The 17,213-nt window shown below is 34.0% G+C and overlaps 1 protein-coding gene across 3 annotated transcripts in view; it reads left to right on the top strand.

Moving 5' to 3' along the window:
• Nucleotides 1-17,213, top strand: part of KLHL4 (kelch like family member 4) — a 92,507-nt gene that overhangs the window by 59,212 nt on the left and 16,082 nt on the right. For all 3 annotated transcript variants that reach the window (XM_066357116.1, XM_066357112.1, XM_066357115.1), the window contains exons 5-7: nucleotides 4,894-5,106; nucleotides 7,744-7,930; nucleotides 14,877-15,101. In XM_066357116.1, coding sequence (XP_066213213.1) covers nucleotides 4,894-5,106; nucleotides 7,744-7,930; nucleotides 14,877-15,101 — 625 coding nt within the window. The remainder of the gene's footprint in view (nucleotides 1-4,893; nucleotides 5,107-7,743; nucleotides 7,931-14,876; nucleotides 15,102-17,213) is intronic.

Below are 17,213 nucleotides of genomic sequence, written 5' to 3'. Positions count from 1 at the left end.
CCTAAAAATAACAAAATTAACATTGAGATTTTAGGATTAAGATGTATATAAATAAAGGTTACTTTTCTAGATTTGTATACAGACTTTCAAATGTACAAAGTTTTAATGTTTGAATTCTCTAAATATTTATTGTAAAACATTCCTCCTCTTCTCTTTAGTCCTGGTCAATGTTGAAAATTTGAAGTTTCAAACGTATTTCTAAAACAATGCTATTATGTGGAGAATCATATTAAAATGGATTGGTGTTTTAACATGTCATTTAGTTATGCTATTTATATTACTATATCCTAAATACAAATGCCATATAATCTATAGGAACAGCAGTTGTATAGTTCAAAGGTTAATCCTACATATATGCCAAATGTGAAAACTTCCTGTTAAATTACTTAAATTTTTGATCTAACTATTAACAGTTTCCTGCCTGGTATCTTACTTTTCCAGACAAAACACATGCTGATAAACAGCTTGAATTATTTTTGTTGCTCAAATCAACTTCTCTTCCTTTTCCTATTATGTGACTGAAACTAAGTTTTAAAGCAGGATGTGCATAAAATCACAATATTTTTCTCTTCTTTAGTCCCTCTTCTTTAGTTATTTTATTATCTATTATAAATGTAGTAAAAGAGACAAAGGTCTTGTAATAACAATGCTTTTGTAATGCTGTATTGATAGTATAAAAATGCAAACAATTTTTACAACTCAATTGCAATTGTTTGAATCATAGACTGTAAAAAAGATTACTATCTCGAATGTGTGTGAGCATCACCCAAAAATATCCTCATAGACACATCCAGAGTAATGTCTGGCCAAAAGTGTAGACATTTCATGGTTCAGTCAAGTTTACACATAAAATTAACCACCATTATCATATAAATAGTAGTCTGCATTGTTGAAACATTCAGCATGTATGCTACATTTATTTAACAAGTTTTACAACAATGTAAATGTAGGTTAAATAAAATAAATACCAAATCAAAGCTACAAAAAATACTCTTGGGAACGTGCATAGAAGAAAGTGTTTAACTTGAAATTAGCAGCAAAAAAATTCTAAAATAAAATAAATTAAAATTAACCTTAGGCTTAAATAAATATTTCTATATCTAGATAATTTAAACCAGCACCTTTATTTTTTAATTTACACTAATTAACAATATTGTCAGACTATTTTGAATAATCTCATCAGGCAGCCACTCTGAAGCCATAACAGAGACTATCAAAAAAAAAAAAAAATTGGCCTGACCAGGCATTGGCGTAGTGGATAGATCATAGTACTGGGATGGAGAAGACCCAGGTTCAAGACTCTGAGGTCACCAGCTTGCATGCGGGCTCATCTGGTTTGAGCAAGGCTCAGTAGCCTGAGGCCAAGATCGCTGGCTTGATTGAGCAAGGGGTCACTCAGTCTGTTGTAGCCCCCCAGGTCAAGGCACATATAAGAAAGCAGTCACTGAACAACTAAGGCGCCACAATGAAAAAGTGATGCTTCTTATCTTTTCCTCTTCCTGTTTATCTGTCCCTGTCTGTCCTTCTCTTTCTGTCTCTCTCAGTCTCTGTCACACAGAAAAAAATGATTTTTGACTATATTTAAATCGGAGCATCATATAAACCCCTTTAATTATTAACTTTCTCAAATGTATAATGCAATTTGATTGACTGTATGTAACCGACATTAGCCATTGAGTAAGTTTTATGTATTGGTTTGGTTCATGAGAAGAAGTCAAAATATCAAATTAAGAGTTTGGAAAAAGTTGATGCCAACCTTCGTGGAATAATTTGAGGAATTTAAGACTTCATTGGAAGAAGTAACTGGGGAAGTAGAAGAGAAATAGAATTAGAATTAGAAGTGGAGCCTGAAGATGTGACTGAATTGTTGCAACCTTATGATAAGATTGTAATGGATGAGGAGTTTCTTCTTATAGATAAGCATAAATAAATAAATAAAATTTAAAAAAAAAGATTTCTTGAGTTGGAATCTACTTCTGGTGAAGACACTGAAAATTTTTGAAGTGACTACAAATGGTTTAGAATATTACATAAACTTAGTAGATTGATTAAGCAACAACAAAAAATAAGATGAATGACTTTAATTTTGAAAAGGTCTTCTGTTGGTAAAATGCTATCAAATAGCATGATGTGCTACAGAGAAATCATTTGTAAAAAGGAAGAGTCAATTAATGCATCAAACATCATTGTTTTCTTATTTTAAAATTTTCCCATAGCCAGTTAACCTTTAGCAGCCACCACCCTGATCAATCAGCAGCAAGACAAGATCCTCTACCAGCAAACATATTATGTCTCATTTAAGGCTTAGATAATGATTAGCACTTTTTAGCAATATAGTATTTTTAAAATATTATTTTTACTTTTTCTATTGATTTGAGAGAGAGAGAGAGAGAGAGAGAGAGAGAAGAAGGGAAAGGGGAGAAAAGAAGAGTGGAAAAAACAGAGAGAAGCATCAACGTGTTGTTCCACTTAGTTCCACTTAGTTGTTCCATTTAGCTGTGCACTCATCAGTTGTTTCTCAAAATGTTCCCTGACTGGGGATGGAACCAGTGACCTTGATATGCCGGGATGATGCTCTGTCCACTAATCCACCTGGCAAAGGCAGCAATAAAGTATTTTAAATTAAGGTATGTACATTGTTTTTACAGACATAGTGTTATTATTGCACACATAATAGACTACAGTGTGGTTTAACATAACTTTTATATGTACTTAGAAACCAAAATTTGTATGACTCACTATATTGCAATATTCACTTCATTTTGATAGTCTGGAATTGAACCCATAACATCTCCAAGATACACCAATATTCTTCCATTTGCTGCAGAGGAGACAAGCATTCATATACCTTGTTTTCTTATCATAAAATCACACTTTCCACAATACCACATTGGTGATGACAATGTTTTTGAAAGAAATTCATTAAGTGTGAAGTGATGCACACATGTAATGTATTATTAGTTGTACGACTAGCTCAATTATTTTGCTAAACATTAGAGGATTTTTTTAAAAGGTCTGGTTTTATTTTATTTTATTTTATTTTATTTTACAGAGACAGAGAGAGAGTCAGAGAGAGGGATAGATAGGGATAGACAGACAGGAACGGAGAGAGATGAAAAGCATCAATCATTAGTTTTTCATTGCGACACCTTAGTTGTTCATTGATTGCTTTCTCATATGTGCCTTGACCATGGGGCTACAGCAGACTGAGTAACCCCTTGCTCAAGCCAGCGACCTTGGGTCCAAGCTGGTGAGCTTTGCTCAAACCAGATGAGCCCACACTCAAGCTGGTGACCTCATGGTCTCGAACCTGGGTCCTCTGCATCCCAGTCCGATGCTCTATCCACTGCGCCACCACCTGTCAGGCATTAGAGGATTTTTAACCAGGGTTATCTATTACAGTAAGAACCTCAGTTCTCTCCCAATTGTTTGTTCTAGTTACAAAAAGTTTGTTTAAATAGGCAAGTTAACTTGGAATTTATGATATCAGATCTGTCAAACTTGATGACTGTTTTATAGATAACTTTGTTATCAGGATAACTTAATTCCACTGTGACTAAACTTAGAGTGGAGCTAAGAAAGTGATACAATTTTCCCGTTCCCCAGTTCCTCAGAAGCTATCTTAAGCGGCTTCTAGAAAACCTATTTACTATACAACATAATTTACCAACTAGACATGTATTTTTTTTTATTTCAGAAGCATTTTTATTCCATTTAAAACGATATATTTACTACAGAAACATTGTTGGAAATGATCATTGTGTTGTCAGAGAAAAAATACATAACATCATGAATCAGAAAAAACATAGTGATGTCTCAATAAAATATTGAAAAACAGCTGCCTGATATTTGGTGGTTGGCAAAATACAAGGCAACACACTAACAGGGAAAATGGAAGAGTAATAATATAAAAATTGGAAGGAAACCCCATCCTTAAAAAAAAGTCAATGGAAACACATTTAGATTATTCTGAATCTATAGATCATTATCCATTGCAAAAGATACCTTTGCCTTGGTTAATAGAAGACCATGCTTTTTCACAAGTAAAAAGAGTTTTCTATCAGTCTCTTTTTTTGTGACAGACAGAGAGACAGTGAGAGGGACAGATAGGGACAGACAGACAGAAAAAAAGAGAGATGAGAAGCATCAATTCTTTGTTGCGGCACCTTAGTTGTTCATTGATTGCTTTCTCATATGTGCCTTGACCAGGCGGCTACAGCAGAGTGAGTGACCCCTTGCTCAAGACAGTGACCTTGGGCTCAAGCAAGTGACCTTGGGGTCATGTCTATGATCTCACGCTCAAGCCAGCAACCCCACTGGTGAGCCCATGCTCAAGCCAGTGACTTTGGGGTTTCGAACCTGGGTCCTGTGCATCCCAGTCCACTCTCTATCCACTGCACCACTGCCTGGTCAAACTTTTTTTTTTTCATCTCAAAGAAATTCAATATGTTGTTCTCTACATGTATAAGCAGAATTACCTCTCCCAGATATTCAAAGAAAATCTCCAACTTGAAAATTTTCAGCCTTTCTCTTAAGGTTTTTGGCTAAAGACTAATGTGACATCAGTCATTTCTGAACTTATAAGTTGTTGGCATCTACAACAGCTGAAAGAGAAAAGCACTTGTATCAACTTAGACATTATCTATATGAACTCTGAGTAAGGCCTTTCCTTGTGTTCTTAAATAATTTCCAGTAGAAGCATTTGGCTCTCGGGCTTCAGAGATTCTCCCATGTCCCTTGTCATAAGCAGCAATGGCACACCCATTTGTTATAAATATGTATATCTGAATGTCTGGATTTTTGTGAAGTTTAGTAAAATGAAATTCTTGATATATTAATTTTGTTAAGAACTTTCTAAAGTACAGTTTCAGTGCATGATCTTTTTGTTTCTAGGAACATTTCATCGAGGTGATAAAGAATCAAGAATTCCTTTTGCTTCCAGCTAATGAAATTTCCAAACTTCTGTGCAGTGATGATATTAATGTGCCTGATGAGGAAACCATTTTCCATGCTCTGATGCAATGGGTGGGGCATGATGTGCAGGCTAGGCAACAAGACCTAGCCATGCTGCTTTCTTATATCAGACTGCCATTACTTCCACCACAGGTAGGAAAAATTACTGGTAATGTAATTATAGTTCAAGTTACCACTAGGTTGTAAGCCATTCCTGACTTTTCTCATGTTTTTTTTTAGAGGATTTTTGGTATTTGAGTTATACAAGATTTATTTTGCAGAAAGACGTAACGTGCCTTCAAGGAGCAATATTAATGACAAAGAGAGAGGGAAAACAAAGAAAAAAACTACAAATAATTCTCAGACTCTAGTATACTCATTAGTTTCAGTGTTCTTTCACCAAATGGCACTTGTAGAAAGCAGAAAAAAATGGCTACGCTAACTTTTTCTTTCTCTGCCAACCTTCTGAGCAAGTTGATAATAATCAGTACAAGAACATCCCACAGAGGACTCTAAAAAAGAGTTAGGTTCTGGATAATACCTACTGACGTGGATAATTAGCTACTATGATTGAAAGCGTTCTATAGTGGTTTTGGATGCACTAAAGCATCATTATAATTATATCCCCAACATACATGTTAAAAGATTATAGTAAAAATGATCTTAAAAAACAAACACGCTTAGATAAGACTCAGGATTGACCCAACTCATACTGAATTTTAGTATGTGAAATTTAGTGAGATTAGACTACAGTCACGGTACGTAATTGTACCATTGATGATCACTGCAATTATTTCTCTGCAGCAAATTGATCAATAGTAGATATCATTTATATATTATATATGTAAATAATATTGCACATATGCACACTTCTTATATTAAATAGCTTTTTGGTTGGAGTCCTCAAACATCCACTTTAGAAGGAGGAACCTTATCTCTACTTAGAGCAGTATTTTCATAAACATAAATATTAATTGATTTTTTAAAATTACTAATTAAATGTTAATTTTGAATTGATGTTTTTTCCACTTTTTAAACTTTTAGATGTTAATTAAATCCTATGGAACTACATATTTATTCTTAAGATTCTGTCTGTATTTAATGAAAGAACACTGATTGCTGTCCTGGGTATAGCAAATTTATCCAAAGGGTAACATCAAAAAGAGAAATATATATATATATTTATATAATTTTAGACTAAAGTTTCAGAAAATATAGAAATTTTATGTTTGTATGAAAGTGTATACACTTGTGTGTGTTATTCTCATGAAATGGTCTATTTTACTTACTAAATTCCCTAAGGCAGTAATTCTCAAAATATTCCTGGACTAGCAAGATAACATTTCCTGGGAGCTTGATAGAAACTCAATCTCTCAGGCCCTTAAGACAGACCTAAAAACACAATTTTTGGAGTGATGCCAAGGAATCTGTGTTTTAACAAATTCTGCAGATGATTTTAAAATATGCAAAAATGTAATATGCATTGGTATAAAAGATCAGAGACCTTTACAATGCCTTATGTCTACATTAGACATTCTTTCAGCAAAATGCTTACTTTGAGCTTCTGTTACTTTATTGGAATGATGGGAAATTTCCAGCCCAAACACACAACCAGCTGTGGCTTGGCCTTCCACTCCTGAGTAAGCTTTATGCCTACAATGTGAGAACTGTGAATATTTCCTGATGATAGTAGTGGTGGGTAATGGCATACAGAAAATAAACTTCCAAAACAATTTAGAAAGTAACCATAAACAAATATGCTAGCAATTAAATATATTTTTAAAAAGGTCATAAATATCTGAGGCATATTATTTTGAAAAAAAACTACATATATAGCACAGTTTTCAAACATATTTTCAGAAGTATATGAATTAAGGACATGCCTGGGGTCTCACTAGCCAAGTCAAAACAGCAATCCATCAGAGATGACAGGTAAAGTGGAAACATAGCTGGGATTAACGAGTACAGAAAAGGAAACTTCAGTGAAGTTTTATAGAATGAGATTAACACCTCCATTCCAACAACCTGCTGCTTGCTATCCTCCCTATGACACTATAGACCCAAAGTTCAAAGAAATTAATTTATATGGCCCTTGACAAAATTCTGAAACAAACCTTTAACTTTTCAACTTATCTCAGAAAAAACACTTTACCTAGCTTTTATCCCATTCAATAAGCATCTTATTGATTGCCCGGAAGTAATGGTTAGAAAAGGATTACTCATCTATTATTGCTGATGTATTGGCATTATAAACATAAGTACTTTATTGATATACACGTATATATGTAAATATTTTTAAAGTCTACCTTCAGAATACTTTTAAAAAGTGACATGATGATAAACATGCAGCCTCACATAAGCAGTTATTTTTACTTGGCATGATTGTATCATCTCCCCTAAATCCACCAAAAATATGACTGCTCTTAGAGCTATATGCCATAGACTAAGAGATATTTGCTTTGTGCATACAAAGCCATTCTCATTGATTGCTTTCAATAATTCACTTTATGAGTGCTCTTTCACTTTCATTCTTTAAGATTATATACATATATATTTAAAAGATCAGTATATAAAATCTTCGTAGATCATTAGCTAACCATGAGGCTTTTAATCTTGTTAAATCATAACTGAACATAAAATGTTACTAAATAAATTAAAATATTAAATAATAACAGTTCTACATTTGGATTAGCTTGAGTTTTCTCCAAAGTTATATAAACAAAAATATGTCTTTTCTAATGATGAGCTCCTCACTTTATATACCATATACCATGTATCATTACTTTTCAGTTACTGGCAGATCTTGAAAATAGTTCCATGTTTACTGGTGATCTTGAATGTCAGAAACTCCTGATAGAAGCTATGAAGTATCACCTCTTACCTGAAAGAAGACCCATGATGCAAAGCCCTCGGACAAAGCCTAGAAAATCTACCGTGGGGGCTCTTTATGCTGTAGGAGGCATGGATGCTATGAAAGGTAACAGGAACAGATTAAATGATTTAGAGAGTATCATTCAAAAAAGAAGATATAGTATCAACACCTTCTAAGTTATGAGAGTAGTATTAAAGCTGTATTTAAATGTATGCATCTAAAGCTAATTTTCACAAATAAGGTACATTAATTTTGTAACCTCTTTTTTTTTTTTACTGTATATGATTCAAGCCTTTACTTAACACTTACTAAACTCTTAATAGGTACTTTTATGACATAAAATTTCTAAATTTGAGTATTTGCTTTGGAATATAAGATATTTTCATGAAAAACTTGTTTAAGCTTTATTATAAAAGGAAGGGTCGACATCCTCCAAATTTGTTTTTTGAAAGAAAGAGAAGACTGGCCTCTAACACCTTGCTGTAAACTTCCTGTTGATGCTCAAAGACCAATTAAAAAGAACTGTGAAGTATTAATAACAAGACCAGAAATTCAAAACTGGAATAAAGTAATAGTTTTACATAAGAATTTTATCAAACGAAATAAGGAAAAGTTGTTGAAGCCAACCTATCCACCCTGAACCCTTTTAAGAACCAATTGTTCTTTACCTTTTTACACTTAATTTCTTAGTCCATAGCCCCATGTTGCCAAAACAATAAGGCAATGATTATGTACTAAGTGTTGATTGTGTAGGAAATAACACCAATCAACCCACTTATAATTTGCAAAATTGTACATATGAATGTCATTTAACACTTGTAGAAAATGATGCAAGTTAGCTTTTTGTTACTGAAACTGATTCATTTTCTTCTTTTTTATATGTACAAGTGGAAATTAGAAGACTATTTAAGAGACACACCAATTTTCATAAAACTAGAAAACAAGAGCTTGCAAATGCAATTATTTCCAAAGTAGTAGAGTAATTATTATTATTATTTTTTTTTTGTGAGAGAGACACACACAGGAAGGGAGAGAGATAAGAAGCATCAACTCATACTTGTGGCACTTTAGTTGTTCCTGGACTGCTTTGTTAAATGTGCCTTGACTGGGGGACTCCAGCTGAGCCAGTGACCTGTTGTTCAAGCCAGCAACGTTTAGGCTAAAGCCAGAGACTATGGGGTTATGTCTGTGGTCCCACACTTAAGCTGGCGACCCTGTGCTCAAACTGGGTGAGACCATGCTCAAGCCAGAGACCTCAGGGTTTCGAACCTAGGTCCTCAGCATCCCAGGCCAATGCTCTATCCACAGCACCACCACCTGGTCAGACTGGAGTATCTTCAAAGAACTAGTGATTTTTTGGAAAATAACAAATTCAATGAGATCCTACAATTAATTTCAAATCTGACAACTTGATATTTTAATGCATTTTGTGGAATAGAATGAATAATAACAGTCTTTTAAAATATGTCTTGTTTCATACTTAAATTAAAGGGTACTAAATGCAAATATAGTTAACTTTAGTTTCTACTTTTTAAAAAAAGAATTCTTACCTGCAAAGTGAGAAATGGAAAATTTTGTGTTTGTTTGTTTTTTGTTTATTTTCTATTTTTGTTACTCTTTCAGGCCCTGTTTAGGATCACACTGCATAACTGAATGTGTTACAAAAATGATAATGAATCAGACAGATTTATTGAAAAATACTATATGGTTTCACTTATAAATAGAATCTAAAAAAATCAAAACAAATGAAGAAACAAAGCAAAACAAAAACAGTCATAGAAACAGAGACCAAAAGAATAGTTACCAAAAAGGAGGGGTAGGTAAAAAAGGTGAAAGGGAGTATAGACAATAATATTGTGATGTTACAGAGTGACAGATTGTTACTAGAATTAATGGGGTGCTCATACTTTAAGTCAGGGGTCCCCAAACTATTTACACAGGGGGCCAGTTCACTGTCCCTTAGACCATTGGAGGGCCGGACTATAAAAAAAAAACTATGAACAAATCCCTATGCACACTGCACATATCTTATTTTAAAGTACAAAAACAAAATGGGAAGAAATACAATATTTAAAATAAAGAACAAGTAAATTTAAATCAACAAACTGACCAGTATTTCAATGGGAACTATGCTCCTCTCACTGACCACCAGTGAAAAAGGTGCCCCTTCCGGAAGTGCGGTGGGGGCCGGATAAATGGCCTCAGGGGGCAGCATGCGGCCCGCGGGCTGTAGTTTGGGGACCCCTGCTTTAAATTATAAAATGTCAAAGCATGATATTAAACACCTTGAAACTAATATAACTAAAATAATATTGTATGCTAACTATACATAAATTAAAAAATAAAATAAATAGTAGTAAGTATCTATAACTCCTTATCAGTTTCTAAAAATGAGTGAAATAGGCCTGACCTGTGGTGGCACAGTGGATAAAGAATCGACCTAGAATGCTGAGGTTGCCAGTTCAAAACTCTGAGCTTGCCTGGTAAAGGCACATACGGGAGCTTGTGCCATTTTCCTCCTCTCCTCCTCCTCTTTTCTCTCGCTGTTTCTCTCTACTCTCTCTCTCTAAAAATGAATAAATAAAATCTAAAAAAAGTAAATAAAAATAAAAATGAATAAAATATATGCCTATAATCCCATGACTCCATTACCACACTTTGATATGGAGGGAAGTAAGGGCATTATTTTAAGATTCTTTGAATTCCTAGTGTATGGAGACCTAACAGGCTCTATGAGAAGTTGAAGGCAACTACAATAATAGTAAAAACTTCCTCACCAGGCAGTGGCTCAGTGGATAGAGTGCTGGACTGGGACGGAGAGAACCCAGGTTCAAAACACTGAAGTCGTCAGCTTGAGCGTGGGTTCATCTGGATTGAGCAAGGCTCACCAGCTTGAGCAAGGGGTCACTTGGTCTGCTGTAGCCCACTGGTCAAGGCACATATGAGAAAGCAATCAATGAACAACTAAGGTGCCGCAACGAAGAATTGATGCTTCTAATCTCTTCCCTTCCTATATGTCTGTCACTGTCCCTCTCTCTGTCTCTGTCACACACACACACACACACACACACACACACAAGTAAAAACTACTATTTCTGGGCACTTTATCTTTGGGATTTTGCAAACATCATTTTTAATCTTCGCAATAGTGCTGCAAGATAGATTTGATTACCCTAATTTCACAGATGAGGAAACTAAGTCTCTTTAAGTTTACACAGCTGACTCAAAGACAGCTAGGTAGAAATATTGCAAATGAAATTCTTACTCAGATTCTATGTTCCTAGTTGCTATACTGCCATTATTATAGCAGAAAGAGGAAAGACAACCACAAAACTGACCCCTTTCTTCGCAGGTCTTACACTCCATTGGAAAACCAGGATGAACACTTAAGAAGAAATAAATAAATAAATAAATAAATAAATAAATAAATAAAATAAAAAAGCAAAATATAACAAAAACATTAAGGGGGTAACATTTATCTATATAAATTAGTGTTACACTTAAAAAATGTACCAGTACTCATTATTTCAGAAAACCGAAAAAAATTTTATATTATATACTTATTTTTACAATGTCTTTTTCTTTATTCTTTTTAAAGATACTTTTTAAACTTTCACCTTCTGGTGTTAAGGAAACACAATACTTCCTTAGTCTTTAATTTCCTCTCTTACTCATACAATTGACTTGGAATAACTTGTTAAAAATAGATATCAGACAAATAACTTGGGTCAACTATAATTTTTATTATGTATATTAAAAGAGTCATTAGAAAGTTGTATGAGTACAGATTAAAAAATTTTAAATTGTCAAGTGGTAAACTTTGGACTTTTGTACATACAAGGTATTCAATAATGTTTTGTTTATTAAAAACAATGACTTCTCGAAATAAGTAAATCAGAAAAAACCAGGAACTGTATTATTCCATACGGAGGGGAGGAGGGAATGGGAGAGGGATAGGGGGTGGGGAGGGGCACAAAGAAAACAAGATAGAAGGTGACAGAGGACAATCTGACTTTGGGTGGTGGGTATGCAACATAATTGAACGACAAGATAACCTGGACTTGTTATCTTTGAATATATGTATCCTGATTTATTGATGTCACCCCATTAAAAAAATAAAATTATATAAAAAAAAAAAAAAAAAAAACAAACAAAAAAAAAAACAATGACTTCTGAGAGACAGTGTAACAGGGAACACATTAAAGGCGAGTATAGTCATTTTTAGATTATTTTAAAAATAGATTGAGGAAATCACTAAATCAGATATATTTACAACTACAGGAACTATCTTGTTCCCAACAATACATTTGGTTGGTTTTGTTCCCTCTTGAATGAATCATAAATTAGGGTTGACTAGTAGCTTAGAAATGAATTGAGAAACAATATGTGTAATGCTTTTGGTCAGAAGCTCAATTTACACAGAAAAAATATAAAGAGGGTTTTTAAGAGAGAGATCAGGAAAACAATATTAGTGTTATCATTAAGTATAGAGCTACCATATTAAGCTAGCTAAAGGATTTACATTTTGATTAGTTGGAACAATAGTGCAGGTAAGAAAATGGGCTGAAGAAATTTGGAATCCATAATTTAAAATACAAAACTACCAGTGACAAAAACAAAAACAAAAAAACTACCAGTGACATACATTCGCAGATGCAAATAAGAAATATGGGGTAAGTATATCTGCTATACTTAATCTAATGCCAAGAAAAAAATTATCCTGGCATACAACAAACTTCTGTATCCTTTCAGTTTAAATCTTTTATGTACAGTTGATTAATGTAGCTTTGTACAATGTCCTAGTTACTTCACTATTAATATCATATATATAATCTTAATAATTAGTGCAGCCTAACCTTCATCTCTTGATTTAAATTGGCTCTGGTAAATTCCACTAATGTAAAGAGTTTGAAATAAAAAGTTAAAATAAGAAGGAGAGAATAGGAAGGAAGACATTTAGGAAGAATACAACGAGAAAATGGAAAGATGAAAATATACAGAGAAAATTGGTTGACAGAATGAAAGTAGTAGCTGTGAGCTTGTTTGTAGATATTCCAATTTTAACAGTACTGTATAATCCAGCAATATATAAGGTCTACTGGAAAGTTCTGTCCGTTTCTATCACAAGTTTCGACACGTAAGCACATGTTTATTTGGCGCGTGTGTGCCTCTATTTTTATCACTTAATGTATACATACTGACGTAGCAAATTAACTAAAACAAAGTTGATTCACGTTAGTCTTATGTGTGAAGCGATAGTGTACCCATGGCTACTGATAAAGTTCATGTATGCCATTGTAATTTTTACAAATTTCAACAAGGAAGAAATGCTACAGAAGCATATTTGTCACATCCACCATATTCCCTGGACTTAGCACCCTCCGACTATCACTTGTTTTTGTCTTTACAAAATTTTTTGAAGGGCAAAAAATTAAAAAATGAAGAAGATATCAAACAAGCACTGGTTCAATTTTTCGCATCAAAAGATAAAACATTTTTCAAAAATGGGATATACAAATTGCCCTCACGCTGGCAAGAAATCATTAATAATAATGGCAATTATATTATTTAATAAAGTTTATTGACGGTAAGAAAAATTTGTATTTTGTTTTATTCCAAAAATGGACAGAACTTTCTGGTAGACCTTATATAATGTAAAAACGATATTTTGATAAATAGTGTTATTTGACTTGTCAGCAGTCTCTGTATTCCATAAAGCAATTTAGACAAATATATGTTGTCAGTGAAAGATGCAAGAATTAAAGAGAAAGAGTAAATCAATACCTGTATTTTTGTTTTATTTTAAACATTAAAACTCTTGAGACAGAAATACTTATACTACACTATTTACCAATATATATTTAGAATTAGAGAAAAGAAACAAACATTGTTTCCACTAATGCAATGTATACAGAAAAACTCTCAAAAGCAATGATACATAGAATATATAATCGGCTTGAATTTTGACTTGATATGACCCCATACCATAAGCTTATAATTGGCAGTGAATATGTTTCAGATGCTAGGTCTATTATTCTCAGTGTAACTAATGGACTATATATTCTCCATAAATTGGCCATTAGAGAAACAAAACTGAAAAGTCAGTCTGTGTGTTTTTTTATTATCTATGAAACTTTATAGTCTATGAAGTTGGCTTTGTAAAATTGGGATGAAATTTCCTAAACTTATTACAAGCTGTCTTAGGTACATTACACATGTAAAAAGTAATTCTTTTATTTCCCATCTTGGTGTTTAGTCAGAAAAGTCCCTGTTGTGCAAAATCAACTTTTACTACAAAATATCAGCAGCTAATGTGAATGACTGGTAAAATGTTATTGCCTATAAAAATGACAATTTATTATGAATTAGTGACAATTTACTGTAGTAGTAGTGACGGTATACTATAGTAGTAAATTTGATATTCCAGTAATTGAGTAACCAATAAAGGAGATAGTACCCCATAATTATATTTTAATTTTTATAAATTATAATATTCTTAATTATAATTATTTTTGTTACCATCATTAAATATTGTGTGAATGAACAACAAAGACCCATTTAAAAGAAATTTTCCTTCTTCTTTCTTTGGTCATAAATATTTTAAATCAACACACAGATGCACACACCAAACGGAATAACAGTACATAAATTAATATATTGAATGGTCATAGGTAATTTAAACCATAATGGATGTGTAGACCATCAATAATAAATTCTAAGGTTTTTTTTTTTTTTTGGTAAAGTACCATGTTTGACACCTGTAGAGTAGTTCTAGCAGCATAATATAGCCATAGAAGTCATTATGAGTATATAAACAATACATATTAAGTAAACTATTCTAGTCTTACTCTTTCATTTGAATCCAGGAATAGTAAAACATTACCCTTGCATTGTATGCCAGGTTGGAGAATTGTCTGAAGTACTTTAATTAAAATTTCAATGACAGATTTTATGATATAAATTATAGGTATATAAATATAATGTGAATGATGGCAGTTAATGTTATTTTTATAAAATTGGTTTTTACCATTGTTCAAAATCCTTCTAACAGGTACCACTACAATTGAAAAATATGACCTCAGGACCAATAGCTGGCTACATATTGGCACCATGAGTGGCCGGAGGCTTCAGTTTGGAGTTGCAGTTATTGATAATAAACTCTATGTAGTGGGAGGCAGAGATGGTTTAAAAACTTTGAACACTGTAGAATGTTTTAATCCAGTTGGGAAAATCTGGACTGTGATGCCTCCCATGTCAACACATCGGCACGGCTTAGGTGAGAGCTTAAAATTATGTGGTTTCTAAAGAATGTATAGTTAGTAGAGCTATTTAAAATTTAAATTCAGCTGCATATTATTTACTGGTTGTTTTTGTTTGTTTGTTTTGTTTTGTTTGTTTGTTTTTTTCCGTTTGTTTTTTACAGAGACAGAGAGAGTCAGAAAGAGGGATAGTTAGGGACAGACAGACAGGAATGGAGAGAGATGAGAAGCATCAATCATCAGTTTTTCGTTGCGACACCTTAGTTGTTCATTGATTGCTTTCTCATATGTGCCTTGACCGTGGGCCTTCAGCAGACCGAGTGACCTCTTGCTCGAGCCAGTGACCTCGGGTCCAAGCTGGTGAGCTTTTTTCAAACCAGATGAGCCCAGGCTCAAGCTGGCAACCTCGGGGTCTTGAACCTGGGTCCTCCGCATCCCAGTCTGATGCTCCAACTACTGCGCCACCGCCTGGTCAGGCTGCATATTATTTGGATATAACAAATCCTTTTGTCAAAATGTCTCCAAAATCGTGAAAAGCTTAAGCAAATGGTAAAAATCTTTTACACTCTTTTCTTGTTTTAGATGTCATACTTGTTAATCCTACCTCCTTCCCACTGGTATTTTAAAAAGGATAAAAACCTTTAGTAGAAATACATTATTCAGGAGCACAAAAGTACAATAAAGTTTTTTAAATTCAATTTAGAGAAAAGAGCCCTTGATGGATGGAGATAATTGTTTCTAGGTAGCTGAATCACATGCCTTCATATAATAGGCAAATCTATATTTCAGAAAAAGCATTATTATGCATATCCAAGACAAGGATATTTATAAAATATTTAGCTCTCACTTTGGTTGAGAGCTGCTCTATGTTATATATAAGCCAGAGGTTACAAAAAATGAAGACTTCAGGAATAGTGGGGACCTTTGATGCTACTGAATATCAGTCAGGGTACATCTTTGTTCATGCCAGCCTTCATACATTTTTAATATTATGAAATCTGTTTCTTAAGAAACAGAATAATTTTCTTTTTTTGTTGTTTTCACTTTTTGTTTGTTTGTTTGTTTTAACAACTAAGTTTTACTAAAAACTCATCTAAAAAGTGGCAGATCCAGGTCTGGTATCATTTGCCCCAAATTAATCTGACAAATGGTCTATGTCAAGTGGTAAATAGTAAACTATATTAATTATATTCAGCTCAGTTGTGTCAGTGATCCATAGACATAGCTTTGAAAATGTATCTTACAGAGAAATCAGAACAAATTTGAAAATCTATTGATTTTAGTAAAGAGTTAGGAGATATAACGAAGGTATACCTGAGAGGATCACTGAGATGGTAAAAAAAAAAAAAGGTGGCCCTGGCCGGTTGGCTCAGTGGTAGAGCGTCGGCCTAGCGTGCAGGGCCCGGGTTCGATTCCCGGCCAGGGCACACAGGAGAAGCGCCCATTTGCTTCTCCACCCCTCCGCCGCGCTTTCCTCTCTGTCTCTCTCTTCCCCTCCCGCAGCCAAGGCTCCATTGGAGCAAAGATGGCCCGGGCGCTGAGGATGGCTCCTCGGCCTCTGCCCCAGGAACTAGAGTGGCTCTGGTCGCAATATGGCGACGCCCAGGATGGGCAGAGCATCGCCCCCTGGTGGGCAGAGTGCCGCCCCATGGTGGGCGTGCCGGGTGGATCCCGGTCGGGCGCATGCGGGAGTCTGTCTGACTGTCTCTCCCTGTTTCCAGCTTCAGAAAAATGGAAAAAAAAAAAAAAAAAAAAAAAAGGTGTGTGTGGGGAAAACAATTTTGTGTATTCCCAGAGCAAATCAAAAACAGTTAGAAAGGGGATATTTATAGTATCTAATAGAACAAATGTCTAATTATGCCTCAAAACCCTGTCTGTTTAATTAACTGATGGGAACCAGTATCTCCTTTGACTTCAGTATTACAACAATGGTGTCTTTCCATGATAATGGTGACTATGCCTTAAAATTTCCTAGGATTAAAAGACCTTATTTAGTTTCATATCAAGATCAGTAAATTATTCATGTGTGCACAAAATTATTTAAGAAACAAAAAATTTTTAAGCATGAATTGCTTGTATAATGAAACAGTATCTATTATATGTGTTATACCTACATGAGCCCTCATGCT

Source organism: Saccopteryx leptura, chromosome X (assembly GCF_036850995.1).
Source record: "Saccopteryx leptura isolate mSacLep1 chromosome X, mSacLep1_pri_phased_curated, whole genome shotgun sequence".
Classification (NCBI taxonomy): domain Eukaryota; kingdom Metazoa; phylum Chordata; class Mammalia; order Chiroptera; family Emballonuridae; genus Saccopteryx; species Saccopteryx leptura.
Note: the sequence above shows the minus strand (reverse complement) of the source record. Positions and strands in the feature narration are given on the sequence as shown.